The 26673-nt window shown below is 33.7% G+C and overlaps 2 protein-coding genes and 1 long non-coding RNA gene across 12 annotated transcripts in view; 2 read left to right on the top strand and 1 right to left on the bottom strand.

Annotated features, from left to right (window-relative positions):
• The window catches only part of LOC106621201 (interaptin), a 113028-nt gene that overhangs the window by 68672 nt on the left and 17683 nt on the right, over positions 1 to 26673 (top strand). For 8 of the 10 annotated variants that reach the window (XM_070112449.1, XM_070112455.1, XM_070112453.1 and 5 more), the window contains 2 exons: positions 3817 to 3901; positions 18447 to 18635. In XM_070112449.1, coding sequence (XP_069968550.1) covers positions 3817 to 3901; positions 18447 to 18635 — 274 coding nt within the window. The remainder of the gene's footprint in view (positions 1 to 3816; positions 3902 to 18446; positions 18636 to 26673) is intronic. The other 2 variants (XM_070112456.1, XM_070112454.1) reach the window with 1 other exon arrangement.
• Positions 10941 to 16883, top strand: LOC138858013 (uncharacterized). Its single transcript, XM_070112459.1, has 2 exons — positions 10941 to 13184; positions 13364 to 16883. The coding sequence occupies exon 1, from the start codon at positions 10943 to 10945 to the stop codon at positions 12554 to 12556; it is 1614 nt and encodes a 537-aa protein (XP_069968560.1). The 5' UTR covers positions 10941 to 10942; the 3' UTR covers positions 12557 to 13184; positions 13364 to 16883.
• On the bottom strand, positions 20982 to 21870 carry LOC118683602 (uncharacterized). Its single transcript, XR_004979427.2, has 2 exons — positions 21479 to 21870; positions 20982 to 21412 (listed from the first exon to the last, which is right to left on the bottom strand). It is a non-coding gene; the product is annotated as an uncharacterized lncRNA (long non-coding RNA).

Genomic DNA, 26673 nt, shown 5'->3' on the forward strand with positions numbered 1-26673 from the left:
TTGGTATATATGTCGTAGTATGCATATCTTATGCATATTCCTGCCAGCCAAAAATGGTGAAAAAACTAGTGAAACATAAATTATTGCGAAGGCTGCGTGACAATTTTCACCAGTTTCCTGTCGCATGTACATTTACGTGTTATCATGCATACCTGTAGCATTAATTCAACAGTGTCATACAAAAAAAATGTGAAAAACGGTTGGGCTCAAGGGCCATCCCTGCAACTTCCCGCTAATTTCATACGTTAACGTTCAAATTTTGCTTTTTTCACTTAAATTCACTTAAAACCCGGTTTGCGGCAAACGATGTGTTTCTTCAAGGTTTAGAACTGATTAGATTTTGGTGGCGTTTGGAAGAAGTTCGAAAAAAACGATTTTTCAAAATTATCTACTGGTCCGACTGGGTCCAAACTTACCCGAAATTCAAGTGCGATGAAACCCTTTGAAATGCCGTTTAGTTTATTCAAATCGGTTGAGTCGTTTAAAAGTTATAAGAGGTTCATATACATCCACACACACACACATACATCCACACATACATACAGACATACGGACATCATCGTAGAAATGTTCGGGGAAGCTTCCTCGACCCTCAGAACGTCGAGATCTGTTGAGAACTCGATTTTTTCAAAGCGGGAAGTTAAAAAATATAGCTGAGGTTCTTAAAATCCCCAAACGCCAGCTGACGCAGAGTTGCATTTACGAATTCCTATTTTAAAATATAATTAAATAAAAATAAATAGCTAGATAATTAGTAATCTTAATAGAGGATTATACTATATTATAATAAAATTAAATAACTATTTTACAAAATAAAATCAACATCAACAATTTAAGTAAAAAGCGTAGAACAAATCTGCAATTAAAAGAAATGATTGAAATTAATGTATATAATAAATTTTATTAAATTTAATATATAAAATTCTCGTATCACGGTGTTTGTGGCCAGACTCCTCCGAATCGGCCGGACCTATTTTGATGAAATTTAGTGTGCTTATCTGGTAAGTCTGAGATTCGGCCATCTATTTTTAGGCCCCTAAATGTTAAGGGTGGTCCACCACAGATTTTGTTATGCCAGGCTATCCCGGCCAGGTGTCTCCCGTTGTCACTTTTGAGCCAGCAAACATTACGGAGTAGGGATGACAACGAAGCCGGGCCCTTTTGCCCACATTCTATACAGTTTTCGTCCGTGTTGTTTATTTGATCTTATTTGTGTCTCGATCGTAGCAGTGACTGTTATACGTATTATTTTATTATACGGTGCAACTCTCAAGTTAATTTTATGCTTAAGGTGGAATTTCATATTATTTCTTAGTGCTAAAAAAATCGATATCACAGACATTGACATTGAGAATCATTGGATGGTACCATATTCACCAAATCATACATATGTATTTGTAAGTATGTTAATAAAGGAAGTGAATTTAGAACTGAAAATCCTAATGTAAACGCTTCTCCAATAAATGAAAATAATTAAATAACGTATAACCAAATTGGCCGGTTTATCATCCCCTGCCTGGAGTGTCTTCGGTTTCCAAATTCGTAAACAGGATCCAGTTATCCATTTTGTTGTCCATCTCGAAAACGGCCAATTAATATTTTCCACTAACGAGATCGTGCTATATTAATTTGGTTCTGTATATACAGTCAATTCAAAGCATACTGAGTAGATTTATGTGCGACTGTTGTTGGTTAATGCCACCGAACCATTGTCATTTCAAGATATACGTAAAGAAATGGACAACAATATCCAACGTATAAAGGATTGCTAGAAGATGATATTCATTGAGACATTATGCTTGCTGCAGCTGCATTAAATTAAAATGTTTCCGGATCCGAGCACAAATGTTGTGAAATAATCATAAAGATTCGATGACTGATGATATATTGCATCGACATCGTACAGGGTACAATGATCTAACGATATCATTCAGTGACGTAATGTACAATGAAGAATTGAATACTATTGAGGATCGTTGCATTGTCATTGCAACTAACAATGATCATGCGCGTTCATATGCTTCAGTTTCATCGGTCGGAACTTTCTCAAAACAACTGTTCCATATTGGCAATAGAAAAGTAGCCCTACATAAAAATACTGGATGCATAAAATTACCGCACAATTTCTGCACAATCATCAACTCAAAAAGTTATCTCATCGACAATATAGTACTTCCTAGTGTAAACCTAAAATGTTTAATGACTTGCGGAAAGAGCGATTCTGGCAGCAAAAAATATGGACGTCAATGGATTAAATTCAATGTTACAAATCTATCGATGCCAAGGAAATTGTGAATTATCCAATTGAATTTTTGAATTCATTGGATATGCTGGGTATGGGTTGGATCTCCGGTTATTTTGCTTTATAATTTGACCTCACTACGGCTTTGCAATCGCACAAAATTGGTCATTGAAAGATTAATAAAAAACATTATTGAAGTCAAAATTTTGAATGGTAAAGTGTGAATTTCAATTGAAGGCAAATGCTCTCAATTTCCAATTATATTAGCATTAGCAATGATATTCAATAAGTCACAAGTCCAAACGTTGTCTGTTGGTGGTTTTGATTTGGGTACACCATGTTTTCCCCACGGAGAACTTTATGTGGATTTTCTCGCATGGGCAAAACATCCAGTTTATTTGTATTTGCCAAAGACCTACTGATCATATACATATATTGTACATTCCATTACGATGCGAGATTAATCTTTGTTTATTTTTAATGGTCAAAAGTAGTTGTAGAAAAATTAACTATCTTTAATATATAGATAGCTATCAATTATAACTACATCCCCTAAACTCTTAATTCTAAAAAAAAAAAAATTATTTTACAAAATATTTCTTTAAAAACATTTCCTATAAATAACGTACATACTCGTATATAGCAAAACTACGTTTGACGTGTCAGCTAGTATATGGTAAATGTATAAAGTTTAAAATATCAACTTATTTTTATTGAAATTAATATTGAATTGCGAAAAATAATTAACTTTACAATATTTGTTAATTTTTTTTTAACGAGTTAATTTATTTCGACAAAAGTATATTCAAAACAAAAGTAATACTATTTATTTAGTTTTGACTTTGGCAACATCAACTACAGTTCGTATTAAATTAGTTAAAAAAATTATCTTTTTATACAACTATCTCATTGATTGATAGCTCCAACATATGGATGATTACAATATTTTTAAAATTTTTATAAAAATTTAATTGTTATTTTCAAACAGTGTATAGAGAAGAAAATAAATAAAGTATTACTTTTCTTTTGATATACAGCATCAATTGCTATTCATATTAAATTTGTAAAAAAAAAAATTACGTTTCCTACAACTTTGAAAAATTAATAACGTATGGACAATAAATTGTGGAAGCTCTAAAGTATAAACAATGGCTAACGATAAGAATAAAAGAGGAAAAAACGTTTACTTCGGTTGCACCGAAGCTAGATTCTCACAAACCAAAAAGTTTACGTACAATTACTTGTACAAGCACTTGATTTTGATCGGTCAGTTGTTATGGCAGCTATATGCTAGAGTGATCCGATCTGAAATTTTTCGGAGATTGTAGAGTTGCATTGGGCAATGCTTCTAGTGCGTTGCCAGAAGACGACTTATAATAATAAATAATAAAATCTTACTTGAAAAATAGCCTGCTTTAAAATAGCTTGCAAATATCCATTTCCAATCAAGTTTTTCTTGTCTAACTAATCGTTTCGAGTAATTCTGCTTTCATAGTTAATATGTATATTAATTTTATAAATAATAATTCTTTTTTTAATTTCATTCGTTTCATATTTAATGACCACAAACGAAGGAGTCAACGAATGCTCCAAAACATATCGATTTGCTCAAAATCTTCACGCCAGCAGCAGATGCCGATGAAATTGTTCCAAGAAATCGTAAGTACCACCTCAGCTATTTAATCAAAGGTGATACGTTTTTACATACTTATGAACTTATGTTGACTTCAAATTGCTCAAAATACAGGTTGGTTGGTCTCACCAAGAAATAGCACTACTAGCTCCAATTTTTTTTTCTCAATTTGGTACATCTGTCTTGAAAACACATGCAAAGTTACAAATCATTCTTTGTTTACAAGCCATTTGAAGTTGACGTGTCAGAGAATTTTTTTATATGGAAAAAATTTAATATCACGCAGTGATTAGATTCTTTGTTTTAAAAGAAATTTTTAAAAGTGTATTAGCAGTCCTCACCTTCAAAACACACCGTTGAATTTTGGGGTGGTGAATTTCAACGTGGTCGTACTAGGCTTGAAGACGATCCACGCAACCACACCAGAAATCATAGAGCAACTTCATAATATTGTAAGTGAAGATCCAAATTTGACTAAGAGGGAAATTCCTAATGCCATAGGCATCTCAGACGAACGAGTACTTCATATTTTACATGGAGAATGAAAAAGCTGTTTGGAGGGTTAGTGCCGCACACGTTAACAATTCACCAAAAATTGGATCGAAAACAAATTTCTCAGCATAATTTGAAGGGTTTTAAGCAGAATAAAACCAATTTATTGCGTCGTTTTATAACTATAGATGAGTCTTAGATCTACCACCATGATCCTAAATTGAAACAAGAACGTTTAAGGTGGACTGAAGATGGTTGTTCAGCTCCAAAGAAGGTTATGGCACAGTTTTTTTTGAAAGCAAAAGGAATTTTGTTGATTGATTATCTGCAGAAAGGTAAAACAATCAACAATTGCAGCCTTTTGGATCAGCTGGATAAAAAAATTCGTGAGAAAAGACCTGGTTTGCAGCACAAAAAATAATTTTTCACTAAGACAGTGCACCTGCTCACAAAGGTGTTTTAACAATGCCGAAATTCAACGAATTAAAGTACGAATTGCTTGAGCAGCCACCGTATTCCCAGCGACTACTACATCTTCAGAAACCTGAAACAATTCTACCGTGGAAAGAGTTTTTCGTTGAATTAAGAAGCTGTTACAGCCGTAGACGGATATTTTGCAGAGCATTCGGAAAGTCATTATAGGGATGGCATAAAATAATTGGAGGATCACTAAAATAAGTGTATTGAAGTTAAGGGAGATTATATTGAATAGAAAAATATATTTCGTATACAGTGTTTTTTCATTTCGAGCGCAGAAACTTTTCAACCAACCTGTACAGTATAATACTAATATTATATTATTATATATTGCATGTTTCGCTTTTGGGAACAAATAAAAAAAATAGTAAAGCCTATAAAATTTTGTTTACTTATTTTGTATTTAATGTAGTACAAATTAGCGAAAAAAATCATGAAAATATGGGCATGTAAGAAGAGAAAACAGAAAACAAAAGATATTCATACTCGTATTTGTCTGACGTTCTTTAAGCTCAGTAAAAATTAAACGTGACAAATAATCTCGGTAAAGCTTACAATAGCATTTTCGACTTCGCGCTTTAATTTCCTCATTATTTTTGAATATTAATAAAAATTTCATTTACTATTTGATGTAAACATATCGATACTTCAAATAATAATATAAACTTTATAATTTACTTAATGTAATGATAACAAAAGCAATAAGATAACAATTAACGGTAAATTTGGCTTTTTTTTCGTTTGTTATTTTTCGCTAATTTATGGTACATTAAATATGGAGTAAGACAAAAAAATGTTTCATTTGCTTCACTGTTTTTTTTTATTCGTTCTTAAATGCAATATGAAATATGTATTTACTTTTCCTTTCCACTCTATATGCTAATATTTAAAAAAATAACTGATGCTACTTTATCTTACTAGTAGTGTTTTTATATTTCCATGTTACATATTACTCACAAAAGTCACATGCCAATTGACATTCATACCACATAGGCATCTCTATATATTTGTAAACATTTTTAGAATACAATTCAACCAATAGTTGTTAATATCTTGATTAATGAGAATGTTAATTCCCATTAATGAAACAAATACATTATCAAACCCTCGAAAAACGCTGCACATAGTATAATAAAATTGTTTATTTAACAGTTGTTTCAAATACATAATACTATTGAAAATATTTAAAATAACAACACAAATTGATATCTGTCTGCTCATACGTTCATTCATCTGTCAGTGCAAGTAATAGTTTGAAAAATAATTAGAAATATCAGACGAATAATTGGAAAACCATACAATGCCTTGACTCAGTCACCAATTAAGCTACAAAATTCGAATTAAGTACAGATCACAATAGCGTTAGGGCTATATGCGGTTACACAACCCGAAAACTACTAAAGACATGTCAACCAAGCTCGTTGAGATCTTTCGTTTTTCCATTGTAAACTACTCATTGTAATCGAATAAAAGAAGTATTCAAGAAATAACGAGAATTTTGGTTTTTTGAAAAAAATATTTTTTCATCCGTCTACATTAATATCGACGCTTATAAAATAGTTCTCATTCGTTTATGTGCAATTATACCAGCGCTTCTTCCAATTGCCGAAACACTTCTCAAACTCGATTTTCGGGATAACCCTTAGCTCTTTTAGCGATTTTCATCTATGTTGTAAAACGACGGCCTTTTATGGCTTCTTTCGCTTTATTTTTGGAAATGGGAAAAATTCACACGGATCCATGCTTGCGATTATGGAGGTTGGGGTATCATTAAAGTATAGGTTTTGGCCAATAATTCACGAACAAGGAACGAAGTGTGAGATTTTAACAAACGAAAATAGCTAATATCATCAAAACACGTCTAAGGTTAGACTGCTACAGACAAAGAAAGTAATAAATACATTTTAAATTTTTAAACTTCCTTTATTTTCTGAACATACCTCGTAGGTGATAACCATTCTTAAATACAAGTATAGTATTAGGGCCAAGACCACAAAATACGTGATCGTTTTTAACACGCTTATTTAGTTTCACTTGTATGTCTGTTTGTAACTAAAAAACTAAACTCAACACGATTACAAAGTATGCGCAAAATGTTTGCATACTTTTTAACACTCTTTTTATTAGCTTCATTTCTATGTGTGTCTGTCTGTTTGTAATCAAACTAAACCCAACACGACTGCCAAGTATGCGCAAAATATTTGCATACTTTTAGGCATATTTTGGTATCCCAAAGGGAACAAATCAACTGAACGGACAACAAAAATTATAATATTTAGGATACAAATTTTTAATGGCAGATCAAAATATGGAATTTAATAAAAAATAAAAAAGAATTGAATAAATGATTTAGTTAGTAGAAAGTTTGTATTGCTTAAAATATTTTTATTATCTTACAAGAGACTTAGACTATTCAGGAATTTTTATTATTGAAAGTTAAGTTTAAAACTTGACATCCTCTAAATATCTGGAAAATACCGCGTGAATGGTGTTTCCATATTTTGTAGTGGATTCTTGTGGACCAATATTCATTTTCAAATTCAATCTTTCCGAAAGAAAATTTGTCAACCGCTCTGACTTTTTATCAGCGAAGTTGATGTTGAAAACGCCACCGAAGATGCGTGGAAATTTGTTACCACTGATAATCCGATTGAAATACCTAATTTCAATCGTATTGTTCAATTCAAACCAGATACTATTCCAAAAGGTGGGGTATCTATTTACCAAATAATAACGTTACTAATATTATGAATCCGAATATTGAATAATTTTTTTTTATTAAATTCCATATTTTGGTATGCCGTTAAAAATTTTTATCTAAAATATTATTATTTTTGTTCTGTCCGTTCAGTTGATTTGTTCCCTTTGAGATGCCAAAATATGCCTAAAAGTATGCAAATATTTTGCGCATACTTTGTAGTCGTGTTGGGCTTAGTTTGGTTAGCCCGCGATGAAAGCTATTAAATAGTTTAAAGAAAATTGGTTTGAGAGAATCATAACATGAAAATAAAAATTGTAATGCAAAATACTTTGTTTTCAATATTTATTGAAAGTAAGATAAGTGTTGCGATGGCTATCGAACAACTATCACTTAATATACAATAAATATAGTTATATCGAACTAAAAAGTTGAAAATAATTTTAAAAATTAACTTAAAAAAATAGTATATAAAAAATACTAGTATAATTGAGGAAAAAGCTTTATTACTGTAAGAATAAAACGCAGAAATAACGAAGTGTATGCCGTCATGGGAAGTACAAGTAATGAGTACGTTACGATGCAGGGATACGGAGTCCCAGTATCGGCGTCTGGTCAGGGTGAGAAAGCAGGCTCGCAGGCGTCGTCATCAAACGACTCCAGCTCTTCAGTAGTAGGCAACTTGGCTACTGGAGAGTATAATGTTACAGGAAGTAATCGAAGATCGTTGTCTGTTAAGACAACAAAAATTTCAGAGAAAAGCAAGCCTAAGCCAGTTAAAAGGACTGCAGAGCTCTCAAGCGAGAAATTAGAAGAGATGAAGGAGAAAAGAAGGATCTATATGAGAAATTATAGAGCCAAGGAGTCAAAGGAGGCTAAATTGGCTCGTTTACAGCATGTGCGTCGGCATACAGCTGATAAACTAACCTCAGAATCTGTTCAGGCTAGAGAGGCTCGTTTGCAGCGAGAGCGTAAGTATAAAGCTGAAAAACGCACCTCAGAACCTGTTCGGACTAGAGGGGCTCGTTTGCGACAAATGCAACATCGAAACGCTGAGTCCAGAAGACTAAGTAGAGCCAGTGTGACTGGCTTTATGAAGACAATTGACACATTTTGTGATAAGATATGTGAAATTTGCACTAAACAGTGCTATAAACATCAAATCTCTAACTGGATTGTTGATACTAAAACGGCGCCTTATCTGCCGGACGAATTAACACAAAATAATTGCTTGATTGTTTGCAACCGTTGCAAGAGTCATTTGACTTCAAAGAAAGTGGTAGCACCATCGAAATCTTACTGGAACAATTTAGATCCAGGTACTATTCCAGAAGTAATTGTAGAGTTAACTCAAGCTGAACAAAGGCTAATTTCACGTATTATTCCGTTTGTTAAAATTATAAAATTAAAAAACGTCGTAATCGATAATGAGGACATCATTAGAGTAGAACAAGCACCACCAGAAGTCGCTGAGGAGACTAGTGAAGAACCTACCGAAGAGACTAGTGCCTATATGAGTATCAAAAATTGTTCGAGAATTGTACGTGCTTCGTAGCATCAAGGAAATGATGCTATATTCACATCAGAATTTGCAGGCGTCCAATGTTGTGCGATGGCAATGTCCAACATCTTAAGAGCCAGTATTCTTACACCACAACACTGGTCGTCAAACACCCTCAATCTGAATATGATAACAGGTGACCAAATCTACAGCGACGTAAGATTTCAAACAGAGATAAGTTTAAGAGCGTATCCTATTGAAAATGATGAATACCTACAAGTGCGAAATTTCAATGTGGTCAAAGATGACTTATTCGCATTTGGTAAAAGGTTTGAGATTACGATGGAGGATGATCCGAACATATATGGAAACTTGAGCGATAAGTATAATGCAGAAGACCTTGGTCGCACTCTTCGTCAAGGCCTGGAAGATCTATTCTTGTCACATAGTGCCGGTATATTAATAACAGGTGGACAGTCATTCGGGGTGATGTACTACAATGACAAATATTACTTCAGCAATTCTCACTCTTGTGGTCAAAAGGGATCCAGGGCAAATGACAGCAATGGAAAAGCTTGCATTATCGATTGCGATAATTTTGAAGAGATGGTGAGAATTTGTAAACGTACAACAAGCAGTAAAAACCAAGAGTACACTCTTGATTACATTGACGTCGAAGTCTTTGACATAAATGATGAACTTGGGGAAACAGTGTCACAGCAGAGTATTGCGACGGTAACGGAAGCGCCTGAAACGACTACTTCCCAACAAGAATTAACTGATCAAGTAATCCCACTGCAGACATCAGTGATGGCAGCGATTGATGTAAGGCAGCCTAATGTGGAGGAAGAACTACATGTTACACGAAATCTCAATGAGATTACCCGCAAAACGAAAGATAATATCGTTAATGTGGAACATGAACTGAAAGCAGAAGAATTTGCCTGGTACTTTTTGTTTCCTCTTGGAAAGAATGGTTTTAAAGAAGAAAGACCAGTAAAAATTACAGCATTAGACTACTTCCAGTTCAGAATTTTGGGAAGTTATACAAGATTTTAACGCAACGATTATCTCTTTTATGCCTTATCCTTCTTTGAATATTATCGTATCAAAAGCACTATTTCAGCATGTGGCAGGAAAATCGTTAATCAAGAAGGAGCGGTTGAAGACGTCCATCTGTATGTGAAAAATTTGAGAGGTTCTGCAGCTTATTGGAGATCAGCCTTGAATGAGCTATTAGCTCAAATCAGATGTTTAGGAGCCCCAACCTATTTCGTAACATTTAGCTCAAATGATCTCAACTGGTTGGATCAACGAAAGGCCTTGTTAATAGCAGATGGTAGACCTGATGTTGATCCTAGTACGATTGACATTTATGAAGCTCAAAGACTTATCGAAAAGTACCCAGTAATCTTGAGTCGACATTTTATGATTCGAGTAAATCCTCTAATGAAATTTATCAAAAATAATGACGAAGTATTTGGCGGCAAAGTAAAAGACCATTGGTGGCGTACTGAATTCCAGAATCGGGGATGTCCTCACCTTCATATGGGGATTTGGATTGAAAATCATCCAGAGTTTAACTCAGAAGAAGGGAAACAGCTACTTGATCGTAACTGTTGCTGCAAACTGCCTACAGAAGAAGAAGATTCAGAGCTTCACGATATAGTTAATAGATGTCAAATTCATCGGCATAGACCAACATGTACGAAAAATAATACCTCTGTAAGATGCCGATTTAATTTCCCGCGTCAAGAATGCGTCGAAACACGAATTGTGTCCCATTCTTCGGATGATTTTATTCGTAACGGGGGTAGAATCTGTCTACTAAAGCGTCGAAAAGAAGATGCGTGGGTGAATAATTACCACCCAGAGTTATTAAGGCTGTGGTCAGGAAACATGGATATTCAGCCATGCGGGTCAAACGAAGCGATAGCGTACTATATAGCAAAGTACATATCGAAATCAGAACCTGAAGGCGTAGATTCTGGAATTGCGCAGGCAATACAGAAAATTCAACGTGAAGAGACTGATCTCTCACGCAAACTGTTCAGGATATGTATGAAGATTCTTCATGAACGACAAGTATCAGCTGCAGAATGTGCGTATCGACTGTGTCATATCCCATTACGGGACAGCTCGCGAAGCTGCGTTTTTCTGAACACAAGAAAACCAGGACAGCGTTACAAAATATTGCAGTTTGACAAAAGCGGACACGCAATTGGCTATTATAACAATATCTTTGAAAGACATGAAAAACGTCCATTACAGCATCCTGACTACGATTTTGCGAATATGAGCCTCACAGAATTTGCAATGTTGTTCGAACCATTCTATCCGAAAAAGGCAAACGATATCGAGGAAAGTGTAGATCATGATGTCTATGAAGAACGTCCAAATACACGTCGCACACTCATCGCCTTGTTAGATGGTAAAAACCAAATGGTTGTTAGAAATGTTCCTGCAGTTGTGAGAGTGCCATACTTTATAGCTGCATCAGATCCAGAAAACTTCTTCTACAGCTTACTCATTCAATATATGCCATATCGTTCAGAAGCTGAACTACTTGAAGGTTCTAAAAATGCAAAAGATGCTTTCTTAGATCATGAAGACCGTTTGAAGCAAATGAGTAGATATACGCGCCAATTTCGAGAGCGGGATCAACAGCTTGAAAATGCATTCAATCAAGTTCATGCATTTGAAATTTTAGAACAGCCAGAAATTATCAATCGTGAACTTGACGAAGAAGAATTACCAGAGATAGAAATGAGCAATGATCAATTCCAGAGGGCACAGCAGTCTCTGAATGCTGATCAAAAACAACTGTTCATCTGTGTCACAGAGAGCATTAGGAAACAACTTAATGGTGACGTTATACGAGAGAGAATTTTCGTAACTGGACAAGCAGGCACCGGAAAAACTCTTCTCTTTAATGTACTAAAAAACCAAGTTAACCGATGTTATGGAAAACCGGTTGTGAAAGTTGGTGCTCTTACTGGAGTCGCAGCACGGCTGATCGGTGGATCTACACTACACCGTCTGCTAAAACTACCAGTACAAAAAGATGGAGTAATTGTTAGCATGCCACTTCTGACTGGTAATTATCTGAGAGTGATGCGCCAATTATGGCTAAACGTCGAGTTCCTGTTCATAGATGAAATTTCTATGGTACCGTATGAAATGCTTTGCATGATCGACTCTCGTTTGCGTCAACTGAAAAACCCGAACGCTTGTTTCGGAGGTATAAATGTTATACTCTTTGGTGATCTAATGCAGTTACCACTTGTCCGAGGACATCAAGTATTTCAACAGCCAGAACACATGAAACCCGCTACACATTTGTGGCGGCATTTCTGCCTATTTGAACTCAAACAAAACATGCGCCAACAAGGAGACAAGACATTTATAGATGTGCTTAACGCTTTAAGAGTTGGAGAATTAACGTCTAAGCATCTTGAAGTTCTTCTGAATAAAGTGTCAACAGATACTACTGGAGAATTTTCAATTGAATAAGCTTTGAGAATTTATCCGACAAATGATCAAGTTGCTAGACATAATGAAAAAGTTCTCCAGACTTTTGAAGATAAAGGAACTACTATTTACACAATTAAAGCGCAAGACCATCTCATTGATGCTATACGAAATTTAGGTAATAAAGACGTAAGCTCTGTGATACCTAATTATATCAATAAAACAGGATTTCTTCCTAATGTATTGAAAATATTCGTCGGAGCTAAAGTGATGTTAAGGTCGAACATTGACGTTTCAAAGGGTTTAGTGAATGGTAACATGGGCTTCATTACAGAAATTATATGGCCAAATTTTCGCAGGGACCAAGTATATGCGGAAGACATCCCGTCAGTCCGTATTAATTTCGATTCAGATGGTGAACACGTAATTAAGCCACAATCGATTCAATTTCCAGCAAAATACAGCTATGGAACTGCTGAGAGACGAATGCTACCAATAATCCTAAGTTGGGCATCTACTGTTCATAAGATGCAAGGCTCTACAGTTGATCATGCAATCATTTATTTAGGATCTCGGCTGTTTGCTGCTGGACAAGCATATGTAGCACTTAGCCGGTGCAGATCTTTGGACGGCATTCAGATTGAAGAACTTGACTGCTCCAAGTTGACAGGTAAGACCCCAAGTAACAACGAAACGTTAGACGAAATGGAACGACTAAGAAATATTTCATAAGAGCCGTCATTATCAGTTGGTCGCCAATAATATAATATCGATTCACAAATCATCAAGCACAAGTTCATACAACTGTGTCTAAAATGATTAATTGAAAAATTTCATTTATATTTTTAGCAAGACACAATTATAAGATGATAGAATTCTGGTAAAAAGAGCCGAGAAAATATGAAATACAATCAAGTTCATAACGATGAGTCATACCATATATTGGTCATACATTACATACTGGATACTTCGTCCGAAAATGTACTTAGTGTAGATAGCTACAGCTACTATTTATTAAAAAATAATAAAATATAAATAAATATAGTTTAAAAAAACTAAAAAAAAAACGCTTTTAAAGAATATCGAACTAAAAAGTTGAAAATAAATATAGTTTAAAAAAACTAAAGACACACGCTTTTAAAGAATATCGAACGAAAAAGTTGAAAATAATTTTAAAAATTAACTTAAAAAAATAGTATATAAAAAATACTGGTATAATTGAGGAAAAAGCGTGGGGCGTTCGATATACGAAAATTATGGCAAAAAGCGCCCTTAGCCTTTTCCTCAATTATACTAGTATTTTTTATATACTATTTTTTTAAGTTAATTTTTAAAATTATTTTCAACTTTTTCGTTTGATATTCTTTAAAAGCGTGTGTCTTTAGTTTTTTTAAACTATATTTATGTATCAAATTCGGTTGATGAGATTCTTGTTGTGTTAATTTTGCACAATTGGGGAATGATGGATACCATAACACCTACCTCCAATAGAACGCCGTTTTTAATCCCGTTGTTTAATTTTACTTTAGAACAGATAATTCAGGCACTAATTAAGGTATACAAATTAAAGTTTACACAACTTTGGGCCTTACTACTATATTGAGACTCCGAACTAAATATAGTCTCAACTTAGATATACAGATTATAGGTAGGTAGGTAGAGTGGCTGTCTTTCGACACACCTAAGCCTATAGGAGGCCCATTGTGAAACCTAAGGTCCTCTCACTCTATTGGCTCCTCTTTGAGCCACTCCGTACTTCTGATGAACTTCATCAGTGAGACAAGTTTTATCCGTGCAACCTCCGAGAAGTCGACAAGAAATCCTCGACCGATGGCTTCGATTCTTTTCCTATATAGTGCTGCGCAATCGCATAGAAGATGTTTAATGATCTCCTCCTTTTCTACTTTTTGACAGCTTCTACAATAGTCGTTATATGGCGTACCAAGTCTACTTGCATGTGACAGTGGCCTGTTAGTACTCTTACTAGAGTTCGTATATCATTCCGTTTGAATTTTAACAGTCGGCATGTACGGCTCATATTCCATTCATGCCTCGTTTTCCTGCTAGTTGAGCAAGATTGAGACTCAGCTATGTTAATGACATGTTTGTCGATTAAGTATCTACAAGTGCCAGAGGCATATACATATATGTCCTCCTTACCAGAATTTAGTTGTAGGGTGGTGCCTGTTATGGCTAGTTCATCTGCTATAACAGGTTTAACGTGAAATAGGATGTCAGATCTGCTAGAAGATCATGGCATTCTTTCACTGTTTTAGACGAAATTCTATGAGACATCAGAGATTTTAAAGCCGCCTGGCTGTCTGTATACATAAATATATTTCTTGTTGTGATCACACTTCTTGTCAGTACAAGAAGGCTTTTTTTAATTGCGGTGGCCTCCGCTTGGAAGACACTACTTCCTTGTCCACAACGCCCCTTTCCCACCCCTCTCTGGAGGGGAACACAATATTGGGATATATACAGATTATAAGTAGCTGGAAGAACGGTTGCTTTTGTACCATATATAACAGTTGAAACGAGAGATATATAAATGAATATTCGTGAACATATATGTTTAAGTGCAAGGACATCAAGTGCTAAGAACGAATGAGAGCAGCCTACAATTTCCCCCGCTCTACATACAGGGTGGCTCACGAATCGTGCTTTTTTTGTAATCAAGGCATTACATTTATTTCTTTTTGTTTTATAGCAAATTTTATTTTATTTTTAATAAATAATTATTTTTAAAAATTAATTATTTTTAAAAATTATAAACTGTAAATGACCTCCATGCTCAGCTACGCATATGCTACACCCAATTAGAAAATTAGTGATTACGGCCTGAAGGGTTGAAGTCGGGAGAGCCTCAATTATCGATTTAATGGACTATTTCAATTCAGTCAGATTTCTGGGCCTTGTTTTGTGCACCACTTGCTTGGCATAACCCCATAAAAAACCGGTGCAGTCAGGTCAGGTGACCTTGGGGGCTGCGGAAAGGGGAGTTTCTTGATATTAATTTTCGTTGGAGCTCCGCAATAACCCGTCTGGCTATGTGTGCAGTTGCTCCATCTTGCTGGAACCAAACGCTATTGAAAGGGATTCGTCTTCGGCGCAGTTCTGAGTAAAAAAACTCATTCAACACCTTTAAATAACGGTGCCCATTGACAGTTCCTGTACACCGTTTTCTTCAAAGAAGTATGTCCCGACAATACACCTTGGTGATCCATATACGGCAATTTTGCTTATTTACATTTCCGTTTAGATCAAAAAAGGTCTCATCAGATATAAATAGGCAATTTATCAAGATATTGTTTTCTTCGCCATTTCAATAACTTTTTTTTTGCAAAATTCCAGGCTAATAGGCAAATCTAGAGGGTTTAACTGGCTTGTTATTTGAACTTTGTACGAAAACAAGTTTAAATCATCATGAATTATCCGTTGTAATGACTGTCTGCTAACCTCAAGTTGCGCCGATAAGTTGCGAGTTGAAACTCTTGGATTTGCCTGAATTGACGATGCAACAGCCGGTATTGTTTCTTGAACATGAACATACGGATCTCGATGGTACGGTCTTCTCGCGATACTTCCAGATTCGGCAAACGTGTTTACTAACCTTATAATGGTCCATTTACTCGGGGTAGTGCTGTAAAAATCCCGTCTGAATCCCATTTAGACGGAAATGAAGGACTGCAGAACATGGTACCGCTGCACTATCCAAACCGTCCTTCGGTTCCTTGTTTGGCAGCAATGTCGTTTGATACCAAAACTGTATGAAATCCATACAAAGAAGAATCTTTGACCTCCATGTGACTAAAAATTTTGGATTTTCCGGTTGACAGGTTCCAGTTAATGAGAGAGATATATCGATACAGTTAAACTGAAATGTTACACGTAATATTGTGATGATGCTTAAAATGTATTTAATCGGTATTCGCCTTCCCTTGGTTTATTAGTTTGATTACTGCAAACATATTATAGTTCATATGAGTTAAGGAGCAAGATATTTCAGAAAACTCAAGTTCGGATAGTATAGGGTTTCCAATAAGAGTGAATGATTTTTCTTAAAAAAAAAGCACACTAATGTTAGGGAAATTCAAATGTTTTTTGTTTACGAATATAACATCATTTAAATTGGCTTCACGACTTTATATGCAGGAACAAATTCGATGAATTTAATTTAATATTGTCTTATAAAGCTTGAAGAGATTCTGGTATATTGCTAAAGATCAATTACTTCAAATAATCCTATAAGAAGTAGTCGAATGGGGTTAAATCACAACTTATTGTGGAACCAGCTGTTGTCAAGATCAACGCAAAAGCACACGAAAAGTTGCAATTGGAGAACGATTATTTTGATAATAAAATTGAATAATTTGTAAATGTTGTTCTTGCGTATATCTTTCTTCGATGAAATTGTAAACATTACTAAATATGTCGTTTACTGAATACAATGAAAAAAAAATAAAGATCTTCAATGTCTGAAAATATAGTAGATTTAAGATATTGTTTATGTTTCAACTCGAATCTTATATGTCAAATACAAAACTATTACATATCAGATGACCTTTAAATAAGCACTTTAAATTTTAGGTCTTAAGTCGAGTAAATATAAAATATTTATACCCTTAACAGGGTATAATAAGTGTACCACGATATTTGTAACACCTAAAAGAAGCGTCGGAGAACCTATAAAGTATTACATATAGCCAATAAAGTCTGCGTTCACCCGACACTATTTTTTAAGTGAAGTAAAAACACAAAGGTAATTCAATTCAAATTTTCTACATGTATTTCTTCTTTATATTTTTAAGTTCAATATGCAAAAACAAAAATGTATATTCCTATTTTCATTTTTGTGATAACGGGATTTTAGTGTAAGGAGAAGTAAACATAGGCACCATTAAGCCTGCGTTCAGTTTTAAAATTAGTTACAAAAGTATTAAAAATGATAAAGAAAAATTAAATTCAATATTTTGTTGGATAGCCGCGTTGTGTTAAGACCTCGCTCAATCGATTTGGCATTGCTCTTACCAACCTATTTGTTTCCTCAGCTGTAATCTGGGACCATTCTTCTTTCATAACACTTCGCAAAGCGTCGAAAAAGGGGTTCGTTTTAAGTTTACTACAAGAGCCAAAGTCTAACTATTTCTGCAGTATGCTTCGGGTCATTATCTTGTTGGAACCAAAACGTCTATATATATAACGTATATACAAATAATCACCGTGACGAGCTGAATCGATTTAGCTGCCCTCACCCTCTCTCCTTCTGTCCGTCCGTTTGTCCGCATATACGCGAACTAGTCCGTCAGTATTTGAGATCTGATCTGAAATTTTCTACACGGCCGTTTTTCTTCAAGAAGCTGCTCATTTGTCTTACAAACTGTCCGATCAAAATCATGTCCTTGTATGGAAAATATTTTGATTTGACGAGATATTTTCATGAATTTCGGCATTGATTATTGCCCAAATCAATAGTATAATTTCCGGAGAAATTGTTTAGATCGGAGCACTATAGCACATAGCTGCCATACATACTGGCCGATCAAAATCAAGTTCTTGTATGGGATCTTGTGTTTTTGTGAAGGGTTTTATAGCTTTTTTTATAATATTTCTTAAAAATTTTAGTATGAGTAAATATAAGTATATTGTACCATATATATACAGTACATATATACTTGTATAGCGCTGTAATATTCATTATATGGCATTTACGTACATATGTACATACTAAAGAGCTGAACAAAGATACACTTCACCAAGTCCGAAGTGTTGCATGACAGTGACAAACAATACACATGCACATTATGTACACGTTCATCTAAAGCAAAAATAGAATAAAATAAATCCGAAAAGCGTATCACCTATTTTCATATGAACTTACATATAAATATTAACTTTCTCTGATTTCAATCGAAATACAAAAAAAATCTAGGCAAATTGTATTCATCATCGGCGTTTTATTCACCTGCTCTGCATCCAACAGTTGAAGATCAGGTGGAACTAGCACGCAGAATATCACATTCATTGAGCGACATAAGCAACCAGAAATCGAAAGGCCAATCAATGTATGTGAATCGCAAAAAACGCTCTGTTAAATGGGTTCACGAAGGTGCTGGGCAAGGTACGGTATTCTTTATACATATGTATGTGCATATAAGCAATAGTATAAACAACGTATGTATGTATGTATGTATAACAAAAATGCAAGTGGGACTTGTACTCTCTGTTAAATAAACAATAGGTCTCTTTGTGTTATGAGTACCAATAAGAAAAAGTTGTTCCCTTTCTTAGAGTTCAGTACTGCAACAACTAAATAATTCAGCTCAATATTTTCTATTGTTGCTAATGTAGTTCCATTTGCTTATTTAAATATCAAATTGAGATCTCTTAAATACATTTCTCTTTTTCTTTTTTATACACCTTATGTGTAATTCTTTGGCAGTAGTCCCAGAATTTGCCTGCAAAAATTTATCAAAGAAATGAGGCTCTACATAAATGGTCTGCATGTGGTAACTCACTTTACACTTCAAAATCAAAAGCTAAAAAAAACTATGAAAAGAGACAATTCTGTAAAATTTGTCAAACTTTTTAGTAATGAATAAAAACATTAAATGTTCTTCGTTCATTAGGGCACAGCAAAAGAATTATCTATCAAATACACTCCAAAAATGAAAAGACTTTATAATTTGTATTTAATATTATATTGGATATCTGAGAGATGTCTGACAATTATTAGCAGTTCTAGGTGACAAAATTTTTAATATTTTGGATTGTAAGGACAATAATAGTTCTTTCGTTGTAAGAATATATGATTGTGCATTTACGAATGTTATTTATACCTTACATTATTTAAATGATTGCCTTCGGAACACTGAAATTGCTAGAAATTGCTCTACCGCTATCGACATTAAAAAGCCTTGAAAAATTTCATGGGAACAATTTTTTTGTTATTGTTTTTTATATATGTATAGTTAACTTTATGCTTATATTGACATAAACAAAGAGGTCGATGTATTATTTTCCGATAAAATGAATGCATGTATGTATGGTATGTAAATCCATAAAAGTGAACATAATGTTAAATAAAACTCTCAACTTGAACCCATAGAAATATGATTATAACAGTTAAGAAAAGTGCACAGGAGGCACACAAATATTGAAATTTGTTTCTTTAGTTCATTGACATATTCGTTTTTTCAAAGATTACTAAAATCAAATAAATTGACTAACTTTCGGAACATAACATAACATTAATTATGCTTTGTAATGTTAAATAAAACTCTGAACTTGAACCGATAGAAATATGATTATAACAGTTAAGAAAAGTGCACAGGAGGCACACAAATATTGAAATTTGTTACTTTAGTTCATTGACATATTCCTTTTTTCAAAGATTACTAAAATCAAATAAATTGACTAACTTTCGGAACATAACATAACATTAATTATGCTTTGTAATAGCTCTGTACCGCTTTCACTGTGCATTTTTCTCAAATTTTCATTTCTATTTTGATGTTATCGTAGCACAATTAATATAATACATTACTACTATTTTTTCTTTATTTACAATAATTATGCTTTGTTATAAGCTCTGTGCCGCTTTCACCGTGCATTTTTCCCAAATTTTCATTTGTATTTTGGTAGGTGTTGAAAATTTAATAACCAAGCGTACTTAGCCCCGCTTGCCAGTAAAAATATGGATTATAGTTTGATTGCATTGTCTTGTGAAAATATAATATACACGGGTGTTTTAGAATCTGAATTGAAACCGATAAAAAAAAATGTAGTAGATGTCTTGGTTTGGGTGTCACGGAAATTAATTTTATTGGTTTTGTTGTCAAAAACAAAGTCAGACGATGGTCGTTGATATTTGAAATGTAGTTAAAAAATTAATTTATATATATTTCCAAAACGTAATTAACGTAATTTAACACCCGAATGCGACTATATTCAGTCGATAATGTGATATAAATCTGTAAAGCAAGCGTATATACAAGCATACAAGTAAATGTAAGCCACATTTCACCTGCGATTCCCCTGGCACATCAAGTGGATTACTGTGATCTTATAATATCTTCCGTTTATTTTTTTCGTTGTTTTTGCTTCAAATAAAATTAAAGCTAAAGTAGCGGAACTCACTGTAAGCTTTAGTAAACTTTATTCAGTAATTAAAACTTATCAAACGCTTCCAAATTTATTCATTTGCAAGTTATGTTACATTAGTAAACAGCTGATTCGGATTTTGGTTTTCCGTATGTTCGAAAAAATGAAAATAACAATCAGATTCTGTGACATTATTGAAAATCTGAATTGGTTGGCAATTCTGACAATTACGCAAATCTGTCTCAGATTTCACAATACCCCTGATAATCTCGCTTATAACAGAACTCTTACAAATATTGTACATATGCTATAATCAGCCGATGATTAACGCCAAATAGGTAAAAAAAACTAAACAAACCAGAGATGAAGAGATGTACAACTCTCATGTTATTGGAAGTTGACAAAATACCGTTCACATGATTTTGACCACAAATAAAAGTGTAAAACAAATAAGAGTATGTAGTTTTATCCAGTTTGACTTTTCCACTTGCGCAGCACAATCCAGCCGTTTCTCTTTTGAACTTTAACGCATTGCAATATCGGCATATAGTCATCATTGGTCCAATATCTAAGTTTGCATCATCACTGTAGTTCGCAGTGGGATCAGATTGGAATGCCAAGCGATTGTATGATGCCAATGATCTTCGTGTGCTCACGCGTTGTCTCAATCGGGCATTTTCACTTATTATATAATATTTTGTCTTTCTTTGCTTAAGTTCTGTGAATACACTTGTTGCTGGCTTGCATGCTTGTGCGGCGGCCGATGTTGGCACGTCGTCCTCTAGGCATTTTGGACTATGGATAGAGTGGTGAATTTAACCTCAAATGCACGCTCCACATAATTTATACAGTTCAACTTACCACCTTAAAGACAAATGCCTGTTGTTGAAATTGAATAAAAATTTGCACAATACACGTGATTGATTTGATGGTTTCCAATTGAAATGTTAGGGAACGAATAACTTATTTTTCACAATTTCACAGTGAACACAATACCGGTTTGTCACATGAAATTAACTGAGCAGAGAACAATGAGTAGCTGTCAAACAATGTATCACGCACCGGCGCCATCTACTTAAAATATTGGTTTGTAGTACATGCTATGTATCAGAGATGGCGCTGTATGTGAAAAAAGATTTTCCCGCTTTTCTGTTAAAATATTTCCTTTGCTATAAACCTCACGGAGCCCGAGACCTTTCCAACGAATACAAAACCGTGGAAATCGGTTCGTGCGTTCTGGAGTTATAGCGTCAGGAAGGAAAACCCGACTTATTTTTATATAATAGATAACAAATTAGGAAAATATTTCCATTCATAAACGCAAGGGTATCACCAATAAAGCAAACAATTGACAACTTGACAAAAATCACAAAAATTTCAATATTCATCCGACTATCATTTAGTATTTATTTATTGAAACTGCATATTTAAAACTAATCAAACTCAAAGTTATGGCTGAGCCTATTTCTTTAGTACGTCGCCATTAGAATGCTGGTAGATCTCTTATTACGGGAATTTGATTATGAATATTTTCATTATGAATGTACCATGGTGAACCAGCTCTAACGATTTTGGACTGAAGTGCCAATAGCTGACCTTTTGCCAAAAATAGCGGTCAGTCTCTTGCCATATATAAACAATGAAACTTGAGAACATCTTTTCATGGTTCATTTTACATTATACTTGTAATATGTCCTGGGTTTGATTTCCATAGCCTCCATTTACTTAAGATTAAGATTTTCAAAGTTCCGGTCGATTTTATATCATATATATCAGACAATATATAAGTTATCTTAATGAAGCCCAGGGATCATCTTTTTCTGGCAAAAATATGTTTCAGTAGCAAGAATGGGTAAAATTATTTTTTTTATACCGCATATGTCTGTCAATATGTTATATATCATTATAAAATTCAAAGAAAATCGCTTTTTAAGAACAGTGCATCCTTGTGCCTAAAATGGATCAAGCCCCCATATACTAATATAATGATTATCAAATATCAGATTTCAAATGAAATTGAGAGAACCTCTTTTTCCAATAACAGTGTATCTTTCTGCATAAAATGGATAAAATCGGAAGAAAACTTGCCATATAACTAATATGAGAAGTTTCCAAATTTGGTTGACTTTACTCCTTATAAATTAATAATGGTATGTGAGGTACCTTAATGAAATTTATTGATCATCTTTTTCTGTTAATAATAGATAAATCGATTCAATACTACCTCTGTTTTCCATATACCTAATATAAAGTTTTCAAACTTATGGTTGGCTTCATACCTTATATGTCGCTCAATATGTATGATATCTTAGCAAATTTAACTTAGCGTATAATATTCGATATTCTATAGGTAAATGCCGAAAATATGTGAAAATGAGCGAAATCAGTAGTCAGTGCAATCAGCCCACCCCTTTTCTGCCCCCAATATACCCTATGTAGTGATTTTCGACTTTCCACTTGCTTTATAAGCTTTTTTAACAATTATTTGGTCTATCGCTGAATATAAATAGAATTGATCCTTGGCCCTAATCTCATATCCTAATATAATCAATTCCGATCTTCTGGTTGACGTTTTGCACATCAACTCAATGTATTAAATTTTGCTTCTTCGGTTGAGTTTGTATAACATACGAGGTTTGTTCAAAAAATATCGCGAATTTTGTATTTCTTAAAAAAGCGTTTATTTATTCATGAATATATATATTGTCCCCTTTAAAGTAATAACCCCTAGACATAACGCACTTACTCTTTTAGGTAAGTAGATGTCGGTGAAGATGCGATACACGTAGCCCGCGAAAATTCAAAATTCGCGATACATTTTGAACAAACCTCATATTTGACCAAAAACAACATATTAATGGTGCCGTATTCACCAGAACTGGCCCCTATGACTTTTTGTTGTTCCCAAAACGGAAGTGGCTCAGGAAAGAACGACGCTACGCTACGACTGAGGAGATAAAAACTGTATCGAAGGACGAGCTGAACACGATCATAAACAAAGACTTTTATAAGTGCTTTGAGTATTGGAAAAAAACGCTGGTATAAATGCATAATATCTACTTCTATTACAACTATCTATTACTTTGAAGGCGACAAACTACATATTCAAGAATATGAAATGTTCGGTTTTACTTGAACTTAGCTCTTCCCTACTTGTTAGTTGTAATTTTTTTTAATATTATTAATAACGTATATACATAAATTATCACAGTTCGTCTGGCTGTAGTTCGTAATATGTTTTGCTATCGATCTATAATTTTTTACACGTCTTTTTCTCCCCAAGAGGCTGCTCACTTGCCAAAACCGTTTATATCGGAACAATATAAGATATAACTACTATATAATCTGAACGATTAAAATCAAGTCCTTGTACAATAACAATCTTCAAACAGATCGGACAAATAAAGCACATAGTTTCCATACAAACTGACCGATTAAAATCAAATTCTTGTATGGAAAGCTTTTTTATTTGACAAACTATCTCAAGGAAATCGCTGTCTTTTTTCCTTATTATGTAACCTTAATTCAATTTGAAATTTGTTTATATTAAATAACGTGGCTAGAAATAACTATGTAGCAAAACGTTTTCGGTTAGATGCAAACCGTTGACCGGTAAGCGTACATTTCTTAACATTCAAATTAGCATTATTTTTCTCATTTAACACTGAATATGCTCAATTCCGCTAATGTTGAACTGTGCTGAAACATATTATTCTGAGGTGAAACACGCTCATCGTCCCTGCGAAAAGTGGTACACCATGAATCTTCTCTATATTCTACGTTCTCCGTTTTTCCTTTACTTTAATTTTCTTAGCACAGATTTCGTAAGTAGAAATCTATACTATTAAATTTGCTTGCATTTGTGAACCATAAGGTTTAAGGAGAATATTCTTTGTAATTTATTTAACAAAGGCTGTAAAAAATATTTATAATTACATACTATATGTATCTATAAAAAAAATATATATTTATAAGAATGATATTCATATACAATATAAATACATATAAGAAATGTATTGACAAACAATTTTTGTTTTTTTGTTCCACTAAAGAGTATAAATAATAAATTTAAATATGGTGAATATAAATGCATATGACAATTAAAGACACATAGATACATATAAGTTTGCACAGTGAAATTAATTGTTATATAAAATTTATTTGCTTTTATTATCTTTCTAACTTAAATAAACATAAAAATGTTCACTAGAGCTGGTATATCTGGCAATGTTTACGATTTTACACTCTACATTGGAGAAGGAACATATCAGATTATATTTCTAACTTTAATAAACATAAAAATGTTCATAGAGCTGGTATATCTGGCATTGTTTACGATTTTACACTCTACATTGGAGAAGGAACATATCAGACTTTTGGTTTGGGAATATCATCAGGCATTGTTTTAGATTAGCATCTAATATTCCCATGAATTTTCAAATTATATTTTGACAATTGGTTTACATCAGTAAGCTTGATGATTGCCCTAAGGCAAAGTGTTATATAATCCGTAGGTACAACTCGAAGCAAGCTGTTGAAAAATTATGCTCTAAGTGAAAAAGAACTTTAACCCTTATGTTAGCAACCGGGTACCCACCGCGGTGTATTTGTGTGAATAACTTAAATCCAATATTTCATTTTAAGCTCTCAAATCGTCGTTTTTTAACTTAAAAGAAAGCTATTTGTGAGTTCACTTTTTTATTTTTTTTTCTACGTTGTTATTTTTTTTCCTTTAAATTGTCACTGACTAATAATATTTATTTTGTTTAATAAAATAAACAAAATAATAATAATACTCAGATCGTGGGTACCGCGGTACCCGGTTGCTAAAAGACGTCGGTAAAGTTGGTTAATAACATAAGGGTTAAAACGATGCCGCGGATCACGCGATTTTAAATTGGAGACGACGCAAAACTTAATTGCTTGTCGTTGGTATGATAATATGAGTTTTCAATGAGCGAATGGAAGAGATGGTGTAGAAAAGAGAAGATGTTTATGAACGTACGTCGTTCAGGTATTGTTGAATACTACAACAAACATATCGATCTTGCTGTTTTGCTGTTAGAATTGAACAAAATCAATTACTGCTCAAATAAATGGTATATGCGTATAGTACATATATACATAATTCTGTTTTTACACGGAATATTGGTTCCAAAAAAAACCCGGGTAAAAAAAGACATTGATCGTTCTCATAAATGTGTGTACAAGTGCTCGGACCAGTAAACTTGCTTGTATCCACAAAAAGGGAATTCTTCTAAATTTGTGATATGAACATATTTCGCACAAAAATTATGCCCAAAAATTTTTGAACCGTTCTAAATGGAATAAAATCGTGTTAAAAACTTTAAAAAAAATTATTTTCAAACCTTGTAAAAACAGAATTAGGTGTATAAATTCCTCTGTAGTCCATAGTTGGCTGTTGTATCGCAGAGACCTCAAATATAGAGACGGCAAAGTAAAGTATGTCTCTCAAGTAAGATTCCAGTTGGACATTGCTAACGAACTTATGAACGCAACTCAAACAGCAGTTTTACCAAGAAAAAGAGGTCGCCCCCCCCCCCTTCAAAAGATTTTTTACCAACATCCCCTACTCTTTCGACGGCTTCTGAATCAACCTCCTACAAAAGAGCGTATTTTGAAGAGCTTGCAAATTCTACACTGTTTGACAATCTTAGTCACTGGGTAAAGTAAATAATAAAAGGCAGATGCAGGCTATGCCAACTGCGCTTTAAATGCAGCAAATGCATTGTCTTAAATTTCAATATAAAATGCAATAAAAAATAGACAAGATTTTTTAAATTTACCACCACTACGAAAGAGGACAAAAAGGACTTCGAAATTTTTATCAGCTCATATTCGCGTCACGATTAAAACAAATCTGTCCTCAAATATTTTTTAGCTGTAGTAAATAAAAAACTATTTGATATATAGATTTAAAATTTTAGTATATTATTTTAAAAGGTATATCCTATCGATATATTTATATATATTTTTTCACATTAGGTGCGTCACTTAATAGTTAGTGATACCGATATATACATTTTTACAACGAT

Source organism: Bactrocera oleae, chromosome X, assembly GCF_042242935.1.
Source record: "Bactrocera oleae isolate idBacOlea1 chromosome X, idBacOlea1, whole genome shotgun sequence".
Classification (NCBI taxonomy): domain Eukaryota; kingdom Metazoa; phylum Arthropoda; class Insecta; order Diptera; family Tephritidae; genus Bactrocera; species Bactrocera oleae.

Excerpts from the sequence above, each read along its gene's own strand:
- LOC138858013 (XM_070112459.1), top strand. The coding sequence starts at position 10,943 with ATGGATATTCAGCCATGCGGGTCAAACGAAGCGATAGCGTACTATATA.